Below are 14,977 nucleotides of genomic sequence, written 5' to 3' on the forward strand. Positions count from 1 at the left end.
ACATACACATATTTGTGATAACCCATAAATCTGTGTGATATTAAAAATGCGCCTTTAAGTGTGGTGTGAAAAAAAGTAGAGAAAATTTTGACATTTCTTATAACGCATTTAAAAATAATATCATAACGTTAAAATGTAATGCAAAAATGTAATGCAAAAATGTAATGCAAAAATGTAATTGCAAAAATATAATTGTTAGAGTATAATTGTTAGAGTATAATTCCAAACATATAAATGGTTGTTTTTTTGTTTCTTTTTTGTTTCTTTTTTGTTTTTTTTTTGTAAATACAACATTTTTAGTGTTCATAAAAAATGTGGGGAAAAATAATAAAATATCGAAACGAAAAAGAAAAAATGAAAAAATAAGAAAAAGAAAAGGAGAAAAGCATTTATAATGTCACACAAACTTTACCATTTTAATTTAAGCGTGTATTATAAAGAACGTATAAATACGTATGCATCTATGCATGTAAGTATGCATGTATGCTTCCATTTAGCAAAAGTGTATGCGAAGTAGTAATGTATTTCCTGCGAATAAATGGGCTTTAAATTTTTGTTGGAAAAATTCAAGGGCAAAAATAACAAGGATAATTAATAATGTATATTAATTAAAAAAATAAATTATAAATACATATATTTTATTTCTTACCCTTTTTCATATAATATTGTTTATTCTCATTTTTTATTTTATTTTTCCCATTAAATTTTATGTGTATTTTTATTTATTTTTTATATCTCTTCAAACTTGTAAGTAGATGAAAAAAATAATTTTCGATACAATTAAAGATATCCACATTTGATAGCACGAGCTATATGCTTATAAAAAGGTGAACACAATTTGGCATATAATATTAATACATACATATATATTTATACTAATATATATAATATATTTATTTATGCATACCATTATCGTATATTGTAAATGCACTATTTAAAGGCCCCAAATATTGAAACTCAGCAATTTAAAAATTGCAAAATTATATATGTGAATTTAAGCTACTATTATCATTATGAAATATATATACATGCATAGTATATAAATTTACGCACCTATAAAAATGTTAACGAAAATATATTAAAAAAATGAAAGCAAAATATAATAGCCTTAACAATTTTTTTTTTTCAGCATATATATAAATAAATGGAAAAATTTTAACTCTTATATACTAGGCATCTCAAATAGTAATGTAAATTTATTGCGCACATTTTGGCTTTTATTTCATTACTATATTTTACAAATGTATAATAAATAGTATAATAAATAGTATAATAAATAGTATAATAAATAGTATAATAAATATGTATAATAAATATGTATAATAAATATGTATATATTAATTTAACAATTGTATGACTAATAAAATATATAATATCTCATTTTTTCTTCACATTTTTTCTCACTCCTTTACTTAAACGTTTTAAATATTTCGTTTTCACTAATTATATATATAACCCCAAAACAATAAAATGACAATATTGTGTGTTTAGGTTTTAAACATTGCATATATATGGTCGATTTTTTTTTTCTCCCATTTTAAAAGAAAAGCGCTAGTATTTGGCGATGTGAACTACATACTACATCCATTTTTGCGTTACATCCATACATCTATCCATTTTTGCGTTACATATATGGCCTAACACATTTATACATGTGCAAGATATTGAATAGAAATATATATAATATTGCAAGGAATATATTATAACGTTGTATATACACACAATATATATCACCACTTTATTAAATCCCTAAAAAATAAAAAATGAGAATACTTTGGGGAAACACAATTGGTATTGTCATTTTATATTTCTTAGCAAATGTAAATGCAATACAATTATATGGAAATGATTTGAATTTTGAAAAAAGCTTTAACCCCAAAATAGTTTCTGATAAAAAAAATATTTTAGAAGAAAATAAATTTCAAGAGTCGCTAAAATCATTTTTAAAAAATAATGGAAATGAAGATTTTTTAAAAAATAATGAAAATGAAAATGGTGACAACATGTTTGGGTCCGATAATTTTATTGAAGAAAGTAAAGAATTTATAAATAAACAAATTTTATCTGATTTATATAGTAATTTTATTATTACAGTAGTAAATGATAATACTTTAAATTTTTTGGATAATCTTAAATCAAATAATGAAGAAAATACTGAATTTCAAATCGAATTTGAAGAAAGCTGTTCTCCATTTTTTTGTGAAAAAGTTATGAAAGCAAAAGAAATTGAATCTAAAAATAAAAGTAATGAAAGAGAAATTGTTTTACATCAAAATAATGACTCGAATAAAGAATTGGCTGATAATAACAATGATATAGATAATCAAAATAATGAAGATTTATTTGCTAATCTTGATTCTGTACTTGATAAAACGGATTCTAATGAAAAAGGAGATGTAGATGCTATCTATTCTAGAGAAATAGATGGAAATGAAGATAAACAAAAAATCATATTAACAGATGGAACAAATGTATATGTATTAGAAGAAGTCGTTCAAGATAACAACAATTTTATGGATGATCAAAATATAAATCTTCGAAATGGAGACCAAGAAATAAAAATGCATATACCCCAAAATAATCAAGTAGAAGATGATAGTAATAATATAAATCAATTCTTAGAAAATGAAAACTTATTTGACAACTTATTTGACAGTGACACTAGTGGGGATGGATATGTTAATAGTGTTTATACAGATAGTGAAAGAGGAATTAGCGAACATAAAATGGGTTCTAACGAAAATTTTGAAAATAAAAACGAAAATACATCTGATAGCATTAATGAAAGTATATCTGATAACATTAATGAAAATATATCTGATAGCATTAATGAAAATATATTAAATATGACTGAAGAAGAATTATCACAAAAAATTTTTGATGATATAAAGATGAACAATGAGGATAAAATAGAATGTCATAACTATTCTAATAGTCAAGATAAATGTAATAGTTTTAAAAAATGTACTTTTGTTAACATTGAAAATAAAGATGTTTGTTTCTTGGATTATAATTACATGCTTTTCTTAAAAAACACAAACTGTACTTTACAATCCAAGTCATCTCTTCTCTCCATCTCAAAGGATTTGCTCCAGTAAGACAGGCGCCTTCGCACTTCACCATTTTGTTCATTTTGTCATTTTGCCCATGTTCATTTTGTCATTTTGCCCATGTTCATTTTTTTTTATTTTTCATTTTTTTTTATTTTTGCTTCCACACAGGAACGAAATTATCAACAGACAAATGTTCCAGCTACTAAGAAACAGCAGCAACAATAATTTTATTTGTGATACAATTACTTATTCATTCCTTACAAGTGTTGTTGACAATACAAATTATGATGAAATCTTTTCTTAGATTGAACGTTTAAAAAGCTATATATGCAGCTAGCCAATTTGAAAGAATTGCACACATGTCCTTTTTAAAATTTTTGTAATAAAAATTGTGCATATATATATAAACGCTTTGACAGAGAAATAAGTAAAGAAGATTTCATTAATATATTACTTCCATACCAACTAATATTCTATTTTTTTTTTCCTTTTTATGGCTTTTATATATTTTTTTTTTTTTTTTTTTTTAACTATGTGTGTCATTTTAATATATATTTAAATACATACACATCAAATATAACATTTATATATACATAGTACATACTTATATATATATATATAATTGTTTGTATGTTGTGGTGCTATACATATGCATGGATGCATTATAGTATGCATATATGTGTATACTTTTATTAATTTTGCAAAAATGCACTTTTTTTTTTTCGAATCGCTAAACAAATAATATTTTAGTAAACTCTTCTTTATTTCATTTTTTTTAAGAATTGAAAATATTGTATTGAAAATATTTAGTATCCATATATATATATATATATATATATATATGTACAAAGGTGTAAATACACTGGATACTATAAAGAGGGGGTTTATTTGAGGCTCTTTATGGAGAAAACTTTAAATTTATTTTTAAATTGTTTTGACTCCTTACGATAAATATAATATATAAATTATGTAATAACATAAAATTATTAACATGTTCATAATTTTTTTTTTTTTTTTTTAATTTTGAATTTCTACTCATTAATTTAAAAACACAAAGAAACATTATGGAAATTCTTTGGGTGGGTGCAAAGGACCTAACTTCGATTGCTATCATACATGCTGTTCATTTTTAGAAAAATAAAATAAATTAAAATTAAGAAAGTAGAAAAAAAAAATGAACAAATTAAAAGTTTTTAATTCAAATTTTTGTTTTCAAAAATAAAATCATTGAAATACGCAAAAGGGAAACAGCCAAAATAACATATTATTTTATGTAAATTTTTTTATGATAAAAAAAAAAAAAAAAAATACTGACAATTTTATAATTGTGAATAATGTCTTTACTAAAAGATCAATATTTAGAAGAGGTTAACAAAAGAATTATTGATAGTACCATAAAAAAATGTAGCAAATTTTACAACGTTCGAATTCTTGAAGCTATTAAAATACGATGGTTAAAAATTTATGAACAAAAATTAAAAAATATGAACAATTCTATGGAAAGCACAAATGAAAATATTGAGGACAAGAATAAAAATCAAAACAGTAAGTTATAAAATTTACATTGCATAATAAAAATCATCTTTTACATATAAGCATTATCAGATTCCTATTTTTATTTGGCATAATTTTTTTGGCATAATTTTTCCGACATGTTTATTTTACTATTTGCACACATTCCCAATCCCAGATAACGATTTTGACGAAGATGAATTTGAAGATGCTGAAGTGGAAGAAAAGCAAATTGCGGATTTTTCTGAACATGTTGAGGATGAAAATGATGGTAATTTTCCACATAAGCGAGCTTACTTCGTGTTTTCTTGTTCATTTTTACTTCGTGTCATTTTTACTTCGTGTTTTCTTGTTCATTTTTATTAGACGAATTGAACGATTTAGATGATATTTCTATAAGTGACCTAAGTGATGTAGACCCTCCAACAAATAATGTTATTGTTGCAATATCGGAAAAGGTATAAACACATATCTATATAAACCCAAACAAGCTATATAAACCAAACATAGCTATATAAACCAAACATAGCTATATAAACCAAACATAGCTATATCTATAAATTTTATTAACAGACATGCATATATACATACATGCATATTTGCACACATACATATTTGCACACACTTTTTGAACTGATATACTATATATATATTATTTCCCTTGTTTATAAATATAGATATCAAAACCATGTGGAAGAAGAAATGCTAACAACAACTGGAAAATTAAACTTAAAGGTGGACTAATGAAGGTTCGTTTTTTTTTTTTATTTATATTTATTAATTTTGTTAAATATAATTTTTTTATGTTTAACTTAATTTTTCAAAAATAGTGACATAAAAATTGTAAAAACTATTTTTTATAGGTGGATGGAAAAGAAATGTTTTTTCGAAGTTTACAAGGAGACCTTGAATTTTGATATGAATATTTTTTTTTTTTTCATTATTATCATGATTAAACTGTTATTATTATTGTTTTATCATTACTGTGATATTTTTACTGTTTTATCATTACTGTATATTTTTACTGTTTTATCATTACTGTGATATTTTTACTGTTTTATAATTCCTGTGATATTTTTACTGTTTTATTAGTCCTGTGATATTTTTACTGTTTTATTAGTCCTGTGATAATTTTATTGTTTTATTTATTTTAATTTTTTTTTTTTGCTTCCTTTTAAAAACTTAAATATTAAAATACTTTTATGCCCTTAAATACCTATAACGGTATAAGCAAAATTTCCTAATATCTTCAACTAAAAAATAGGAAAAACATTTCCATCGTTTATTTTATTAATTGTTTTGCATTAGATATATATTATAGCATATATCTTATGTAACGAAAAATATATTTTTTTTTTTGTATGTGTATTTGTATGTATAATTATTTTTTCTCCTTTTTTTTATTCATTATTTTTCATAATGTATGGGTTTTTAATTTTTAAATAATTCACTTTTATTATGAGGAAGACCTTTAGCCCCACTAGAAATATATGGTTAAAAATGAGCAAACAATAATAAAAAAATATGAAATATAACAAGCTCGATTTTGCATTTGTACATGTACCTATATTACCACCATCCATTATTACCATTCATTGTCACCATTCATTACCACCATTCATTATCACCATGCATTACCACCATTTATTATCACCATACATTTCTATATATTAATTTATCTTAATTGTACAGTTTGGTAGGTGGGGGCACTGACTCCCTATGTTTAAGTTACTATTTACAAAAAAAGAAGGTTAATATAAAATTATTAACAGTTAAGAAAAAATGCAACTTAATAAATACTCGTTATTACAAGTCGAATATAATCGAAGGGGGTATGTATTACTCCTTTACTTTAAATAATAAATATGATTCGTTTTTTTCGCTCATAAAGGATTTAAATATGGAACCACAAAGTAATATTTTATATAATAATTCAAATAAATATATTTATGTCAGTATTATAAGTTCATATAATAATGTGTGCAGCTAGCTTTTTGAAAATGTACATATTGAGCTAGCTATTTTTTTTTTTTTTTTTTTTTTTTGTCTTTTTCACTACAGTTGTAGAAAGAAACAAGTATTCCAACAATATTTCCTACTTAAGCGAAAATGGGAAATTTTATAAAATTAATAAATATTTATTTAGAATATGTTTCTTTATTCTAAAAGATTATTTTTTTCGTAGCTCTATAAACGTAGAAAAGGTAAACTGAAAAAGGTGAAATAATTGAGACTATTCTGATCTACATATTTTTGTAATTATTAGATTGCCTAAATGTACACTCCTCTCGATTTGTGCTTTCTTCTATTCTGTCTGGTTGGCTTCCCTTGTAGGACGAACGATTGAGCACATTCCTTTTAAAAAATGTCGACAAAAAATTGTGCGAAAATTTGATAGCTCCATATTTGCATTACCATTTTGGCTATTCTTCAGAACATATTTTAATGAAGTAAGAAAAAAAAAAATAAACTGCAATGTATAAAAATAAATGGAAATATATTAATATTTGCATATGTGTAAAAATATATGTTTTATCGTTTATGAGTTAGAATATTTCGTAATAATTTGGCTTTATTTTTTTTATTATAGTTCCTATTTCCCTGATTTTGTAAAATCTGTACATAAAAATAAATCGATTTTAAAAGCGATTATTTCTTCTAATAAAAACCACAAAAATAATGAAAATAATGAAAATAATGAAAATAATGAAAATAATGAAAATTCAAATGGTTCTTTAAAAAATAAAATAATATTTAGATTTAAAGATGGAAATGTGTCCCTAACAAAGTATGAAAATTTGAGACAAAAAATAATTCATACAAAATATTTATCACTACCAAATTTTGTATTTTTTTGTATTTTTTGTATTTTTTTGTATTTTTTGTATTTTTGTGCATTTTTTTGTATTTTTTTGTATTTTTTTTTATAGCAAACTTAGAGAGTACCTAAACCAATGTGACAATATGCAATGGATTGAAAACACAAGAAATTTAAAAATTGAACAAAAAGGAAAAACAATTAAGGTACTTTATATTTTGAAGCCCCTAGTTCAGAATAAGCAATTACATATGCATATATTTTTTTTTTTTTTTTTTTTTTTTTTATATACAACATTTCAGGTTAATGTTGGACGAAAATCAATAAAATGTAGAGAAATAATTTTTTGTCTTAATCCATTCGAATTGAGAAATTTATTAAAAAAAAAAAATATAAAAATTAAGAATAAAAATAATATGATAAAATATTTATTAAATTTTTCTTCAAAAAAACTTATAATAACAAATGTTTGTTACAAAAATAATGTATTTCCCTTTTCCCACACCTTGGTAAATTTATAGATGTAAATAAATTGAGTATATAAAATTAATGTGCATAAATATTTTTTATATTATAAATTTGTTTTTTCTTATTTTTCCTATCCATAGGAATCGTTACTTTTAATTAAAAACAATCCAGAACATAAATTAATTTCATTATTATATGATAATAATATATTTCCACAATTTACACAAAATCAAACACGTATAGAAAATTTACACCAAACTTTGGAAACCAGGTATGAAATGAAGAAGACAATTCCAATTATGTCTACAAATATTTTGATATGTAATAACTACTATTTGTTTTAGTATATTTGTGGCTTAACCATTTTTCTCTTTTTTTTTTTTTGAAGACTTCGCTTTACGGCTTCAGAACAAGATAGTGAAAAATTAAAACTTCAAATTTTTGCATTTCTTAAAAATGTGTTAAAGATTAAGGAGACGCCAGATTTGGTAAAAAAAAAGCAAAAAAAGTAAAAAAAAGCAAAAAAAAGCAAAAAAAAGTAAACAATTTGTAAGAATTAGTCTACTCTTCATTCATTTTATTTACACCTTATTTACACCTTATTTACATTTTTTTTTTTTTTTTTTTTTTTTTTTTTTTTGACTAACTATTATAGGTCATAAGCGAGCCACACATTGTATTCCCTTTTGATGAAATGGCCGATAAAATTTTCAAAAAATTAATTCAAAAAAAAAATAAAAAAATAAAAATATTTTGGGATTTTGCCTTTTTCAAAAACATGGAGTTATGTTTAAGCAGAGCAAAAAAATTTTGTGACGATTTGGAGAAAGAAAGATATAAAAACAGGACGTAAAAAAATGCATATATGTATTTAAAAAAAAAGAATAACCAAAATATGAAAATTTATCATAATAAGCTATTGAAATATTTTTTTAATTTTTATGCTTTTCACAATTTGGGCTGTTATTTTATTCCTATTTTATTCCATATTATTCCTATTTTTTTTTGCCTCTTTTAATTTTAACTAGTATAATTATTTGTCAAACTAATGTACCTTTTGCATTCATATTTTTTTCTATATTATTATATAGTTATACACCAATCTTATTTAAATAAAAAAAAAATGTGTATGAATTGAATAATTCCGAAAATGCATAATTTTTGCCAAATGCATATTTTTTGCCAGATGCATAATTTTTGCCAAATGCATAATTTTTGCCAAATGCATATTTTTTGTGCGATACAATAATGCCCATTCTATGCTATTAGTAGAAACGCATTTGCAAATACATGGATGTATGTATATTATTAATTATATATTTGTGGGAATATGAATAATAAATCTATATGTATACTTTTATTGTTATTTTTAAAAATAACTGGCTATTATTCTTATTACATTTCTCCCTTAAAAAAAAATATATACACACACCCAATTTATAAAAGACATATATTAAAGCTACAAAATGAGAAACCCGAAATCGATAGTAATATAATAAACTATTTTAAAAATATAAGATCAGATTTTCCATTTTTTCAACAAAACAATTCTCCGATTTATTTTGACAATGCGGCCACAACGCATAAGCCTGCATCTGTAATAGAAGTAAGTTTTCCATAAAAATGCGAAATAATAAATAACTTGACAACATATTCATCTAAGTTTTGATATAATGCATACCCTCCTTTTCTTTTCACAGAAAATCAAAAACTTTTATTCTTATAATAACTCAAACATACATCGAGGGATATACAAAATAAGTAGAAATGCAACAGATAATTATGAAAATGTAAGAATTATTGTTCAAAAATATATAAATTGTGATAGTTCAGATGAGATTATTTTTACAAGTGGAGCAACATATGGAATAAATCTGGTATGCAATATTATAATGGATAAAATTATAAAAAATGAAAATGATGAAATATATATAAGTTATTTAGAACACAATTCTAATATTATCCCATGGCAAGAAAATATACGAAATAAAAAAAAAGGGAAACTAAAATATATACCATTGAAAAAAAATGGATATATAAATATAAAAAAATTTGTAGAAAAAATAAATAATAATACTAAAATCGTTTCTATTAATCATGTTTCAAATGTGTTAGGAAATATTCAAAATATAAATTTAATTATTAAAAAAATTAAAAAAAAAAATCCCAATATAATCGTAATAATAGATGCAGCACAAAGTTTTCCCCATTTAAAATATGATATTAAAAAAATGAAATTAAAAAATGAAGACCCAGACATATTAATTACATCTGGACATAAATTTTGTGCTCCATTTGGTAGTGGTTTTGTTTATATCAAAAAAAAAATTACTCATGCATCTAAAACGAACCCATTTTTATATGGAAGTAATATAATAACAGATGTAAATAAATATAGATCTAAATTTGTGTCTTCACCCCACATCTTTGAAACTGGAACTCAAAATATTTCAGCAATATTAGCAATGGGTGAAGCAATCAAATATTTACAAAAAATAAATGATGAAGGAAATGCTTATAAATATGAAATGTATTTATATGATCTGTTTCTATTTTATTTGCGAAGTTTTTTGACACATCATTTAGTTGAGCTTCCAAATATCCCCACTAAGTTAGATGAAATGCATACATCAATACAAATAAGAAATAACAAAGTAGATGATACATATACTCATTCAGAAATTCAAAACGAAGACAATGATTATCTTAAAATTTTTGTTCATAATACTAGAAAAGATAATAAAAAGAAAATTGGAATATTGCCATTATGGTCTCTAAATTTCACTTCTTTTGATTTGGTTACATTTTTAGATTTCAAAAATATTTGTATAAGGTCAGGACATCACTGTGCATCTTTATTACATAATAAATTTTTTAATATAAATGAATCATCAAGAGTATCAATAATGTTTTATAATACGCCAGAAGAGGTGCAATACTTAGCGGAGCAAATTTCAGCTACGACTTGTATGTTGCACAAAATGCGTACAAATGGAAAAGCTGTTTAGAAAAATTGGGGTCATTTTTTTAATTCTTATAATTTATTTTTTCAGTTTTACATAAAACAGTTAGTAATTATTCGTGTGTGTTCATATGAATGCATATTTATATTTTTATCTTTTTATCTTTATATTTTACATTTTTATCTTTTTATCATTATATTTTACATTTTTATCTTTATATTTTCATGTTTTAATAATTGTTTTATTTGGTCATTAGTTTCTACATATCACAATTTTATTTTATATTTTATAACATAACATTCTATTCCTTTGTTTTATTTATATTTTTGTGAAAAATAAAATTTTCAATTTTTTTTTTATTTTAATAACACTACACAATAAATTATGCTTCTCACATGATACTCATTATTTTGTATACAATTTAAAAATATATATTCTATATGCACATAAATAATAATAAAATTTTTGTTATCATTTTGTTATCGTTTTGTTATCGTTTTGTTATCGTTTTGTGAATAAAATTCAAGTGCCAATTTAAAAATTGGGGTATATAATATATATGCGTATCAGGATAGGAAAATGTGATGTTGAAATATTTCATAAGTAGCTAGCTTTATAGATACGAAAGAATTGAAAAAAAAAAAAAAAAAAAGTTCTATAAATGTTACAAGTTTAAAGGATGAATTTATAACTATATAATATTTTCTATATTGTAAATGTCATTATTTTATATTTCGTCCATGTATTTTTACTTTGCATGGATAACCATATATTATGAATGTTGCAAAAAATAACATAAAAACTTTTAATCTATTAAAAAAAAATGAAAGAAATGTAAATGTGTTTAAATTTAAAAACAATTTTTACCTAAAACATAAAGAATTGGTCAAAGCGTGTGAAAATCAAACAAATAAAGAAAGCATAATTTTAAAAAGTTATTTATTTAAAAAAGAAAAAGCTTATTTAAATGAAAAAGATATTGGAAAAATTCTGAACAAAGTTATAAAAAAAAAAATAAAAAATGAATATATATGGGATAATATACAAAATCTACTTTTTAAATTTCATTTAAAACATATAGAAGAAAAAAATAATAATAATAATAACGAAATTAATGGACACAATAAAAATGTAATTCCAACTAATAATAATCAACCATCATTTTTTTATTATAATCAAAAATTTGATCATATAAATGTATATTTATTATCTATAGCCATTAAAACATTAAATAAAAGAAATACATGTATATTTAATTTTTTTTTCTCATATTTACAACATTTCTATTCATCCATAGAACCACGACATTTTATCCACATATTTCATGTCTTAGTCAAAAATACATATCGAAATTTAATAAATAAATCGAAGGAAAATATCAACAATTTAAAATATGATAAATGCACACATTTGAGAAATGAAAATTATACAAATAATTACATGAACACGATCAGGGAAATATATCGAGATAAAATTATATGTTCAGAAAAAAATTTAATAGAATTATTAACTAAATATTGTATTGTAAATATAAACTATTTTTCTTATAACGATATAGGTTTGATATGTGAATCGCTTTGTTATTTTTCCATAAAGAATAACCCATTTTCGGAATATTGGAATGATTTTCTTTTTTATATATTCGATTTAAATATAAAAGGAAAAAGCGAAAATGGTGAAATTCATATTATAGATAGCTCGACACAATGCAAAAAATTATGTACAAGCAATATTTTTTTAAAAAATTATGAACATTCAGAATTATTTTTAGAAAAAAAAAAGTTAGCATCAAATTTTTATATGGATGATAAATATATTGAATTAAATGGAAAGAATGTGTTAAGTATACTTAAATATGTTTATAATTATCATAATATATTTCCTGATATTATATATATAGGGACAAAATTGAAACATATTTTATTAAAAAATAATCTAGATATCACATTACATGAATATTCAGAAATTTTATATTATTTGAACTGTTTAAATGAATTAGACTTAACATTCTTGAAGGAAAAAACAAGTTTCTATCAAAATGAATTAGAATCCGAATTGTTAAATACTTATGATATAGAATGTTTATTAAAAATAAGTCAGATATATTTCTCTTATTTTGTTGATATACCCTTTTTAGCTATTTTTTTGAACAATGTGCATAAAATATCCACAGAAAACAGTTTAGTATTATTAAAATTGATATTAAAATATTATGAGTCCAATGTATATTATCACAAAATATCAGCACAAAAGATTGAACTTAAGAATACATTATCTTCTAATATAATGTATGACAATATATCAAGTTACTATCATAAAAATATTAATACATATTTTATGGATCATATATCATTAAATAATGCACATTTTTATTATTCATTTCATGAAAATATTCAAAATGAATATAATGATGTTATAAATAATTATTATAAAATAAATAAAATAAAATTTATTGAGGAAAAAAACAGTTTTCGTGATAACTCAATAATTAATAATTCATATGAAAATCAAAACTGCACACAAAATTTAATTAATCCAAATACATATAGCAATAAAAATAAACAATATTTGCATAATAAACTAACAAATAAATTATTAAAAGGGGGAAGAAAAAAAAGAAAAATATGCAAAAATCAAGATGACTTTTATAGTGACAATAATTTGGTAAGGAGTCTTTTTTTATCATTATATTCAACATGCTCTGAAATTATAAATACATTTTCACACAAAGAAATATTTTTTTTATGTGATATATTAAATAAAGAAAATTTTGTTCATTATGGTGTTATTAAAGGAATATCCAATAAAGTTAGTGAAGATTTGAATAAGTGGAAATTGGATAATTCATATGAAAGCAAAAGTTACATTGAAAAATACTATGCTGATTACCTTGTTTTTGTTGCTTCATTTATTTATAATCATAATAATGAAGGAGAAAATATTATAAATTTTTTACTAGATATTTTTTTAAATAATAATGATAAAAAAAATTTTGTACAATCGAGACTTTATTATTATTACGCTTTTTATTTGCTAAATTTGAAAATAGCAAACAAAAAAACAGCATCGATTGAGCATTTAAATTTGTTGATAAAAAATGTCACTCTATTTAATTATTCCGACTTATATAATAATATTTTGATATATTTTTTTAAAAGTTGTAAAAATAATTATAAATATATTATAAAGAACAAAAAATTTAATTTCAATGAAAAAAAAAAAAAAATACAAAAAAAAAATGCTCAACCATCCTCTAAAGATGTTGTAATAAATAATTTCTTAAATAATATCTATTATTCAAATGTTTATATTTTTAATATAAAAAGTTTTAATATAGAGCTCCTTAAAATATTTTTATATTTGTGGAATACCAATCAAACTAGACCAGGCAGACGATGTCTTGATTTCATAGTTACACTAAATAAATTTTATGATGATATAAGTGTAAGAACATATATTTGTTCATATAATATAATTAATATGTTAAGTCGCTATGTTCATTTATTGCATATTAAAAAAATGGCAAGCAAAAAAAAAATGGCAACAAATTATATTTTCTATCTCAATGATCAAATAAAAGGAGCCATACTTCGTTTTAACTTAGAAAATGCTTTCTCATTATTTAATAAAGAAAAAAAAGAAAAAAAAGGCAAAAATAATTGTCTAGAAAAAAATGTTTTTTTGCAAAACAACTATTCTGATCAAATTGAAAAAATAAAAAATAGTGAAAACTATATATTGAATGATTATAAGCATAAAAAAAACATTGTAACGAAAAAGGAGATAAAAAACGCAAAGCCAGCCAAGTATTTCAAAAATTGTAAAAAAGGTCAGCCAGTTGACCATTTTCTATCGATGTATGTAAATGAATATTTGAAACCTCAATAACCAATTAAGTTATTATAAGCCCATATGTACATACACATTAATTTGTTCATTTTTATATTTTTTTTTTTAATTAATTTGAAACACATTTTCAACCCACATATATATATATATATATATAAGTCACCAAATCATAATATTTGTATTTTCTACTAAATCATAAAAAATTTGAACAAGATAACCACAAAATATATACCCATTCCCAGCATGGAATAAATACTTTAATTAATTTTTTTTAATATTCTATTTTTTTTTTAAAAGTTAAAAATGAAAAATGT

The 14,977-nt window shown here is 22.2% G+C and overlaps 5 protein-coding genes across 5 annotated transcripts; all 5 read left to right on the top strand.

Annotated features, from left to right (window-relative positions):
* Positions 1 to 1,763: 1,763 nt before the first annotated feature.
* PY17X_0616700 (conserved protein, unknown function) lies at positions 1,764 to 3,357 on the top strand (the record flags this gene model as incomplete). The annotated part of the gene is made up of 2 exons (XM_723199.1): positions 1,764 to 3,094; positions 3,222 to 3,357. 2 exons carry the CDS (start codon positions 1,764 to 1,766, stop codon positions 3,355 to 3,357), a joined length of 1,467 nt encoding a protein of 488 aa, XP_728292.1.
* A 1,030-nt stretch (positions 3,358 to 4,387) lies between these two features.
* PY17X_0616800 (transcription initiation factor IIA subunit 1, putative) lies at positions 4,388 to 5,482 on the top strand (the record flags this gene model as incomplete). Its single annotated transcript, XM_022955394.1, has 5 exons — positions 4,388 to 4,598; positions 4,744 to 4,836; positions 4,932 to 5,023; positions 5,243 to 5,314; positions 5,429 to 5,482. The coding sequence occupies 5 exons, from the start codon at positions 4,388 to 4,390 to the stop codon at positions 5,480 to 5,482; spliced, it is 522 nt and encodes a 173-aa protein (XP_022813177.1).
* Positions 5,483 to 6,023: 541 nt separating this feature from the next.
* Positions 6,024 to 8,704, top strand: PY17X_0616900 (conserved Plasmodium protein, unknown function; the record flags this gene model as incomplete). Its single annotated transcript, XM_022955395.1, has 10 exons — positions 6,024 to 6,058; positions 6,258 to 6,478; positions 6,627 to 6,769; positions 6,900 to 7,015; positions 7,156 to 7,353; positions 7,496 to 7,589; positions 7,686 to 7,892; positions 7,992 to 8,122; positions 8,240 to 8,339; positions 8,519 to 8,704. The coding sequence occupies 10 exons, from the start codon at positions 6,024 to 6,026 to the stop codon at positions 8,702 to 8,704; spliced, it is 1,431 nt and encodes a 476-aa protein (XP_022813178.1).
* Positions 8,705 to 9,181: 477 nt separating this feature from the next.
* PY17X_0617000 (cysteine desulfurase, putative) lies at positions 9,182 to 10,859 on the top strand (the record flags this gene model as incomplete). Its single annotated transcript, XM_022955396.1, has 2 exons — positions 9,182 to 9,457; positions 9,552 to 10,859. 2 exons carry the CDS (start codon positions 9,182 to 9,184, stop codon positions 10,857 to 10,859), a joined length of 1,584 nt encoding a protein of 527 aa, XP_022813179.1.
* A 729-nt stretch (positions 10,860 to 11,588) lies between these two features.
* PY17X_0617100 (conserved Plasmodium protein, unknown function) lies at positions 11,589 to 14,702 on the top strand (the record flags this gene model as incomplete). The annotated part of the gene is made up of 1 exon (XM_720463.2): positions 11,589 to 14,702. One exon carries the CDS (start codon positions 11,589 to 11,591, stop codon positions 14,700 to 14,702), a length of 3,114 nt encoding a protein of 1,037 aa, XP_725556.2.
* Between the last annotated feature and the right edge of the window lie 275 nt (positions 14,703 to 14,977).

The sequence above is a fragment of the Plasmodium yoelii genome (assembly GCF_900002385.2).
Source record: "Plasmodium yoelii strain 17X genome assembly, chromosome: 6".
Taxonomy (NCBI): Eukaryota; Apicomplexa; class Aconoidasida; order Haemosporida; family Plasmodiidae; genus Plasmodium; species Plasmodium yoelii.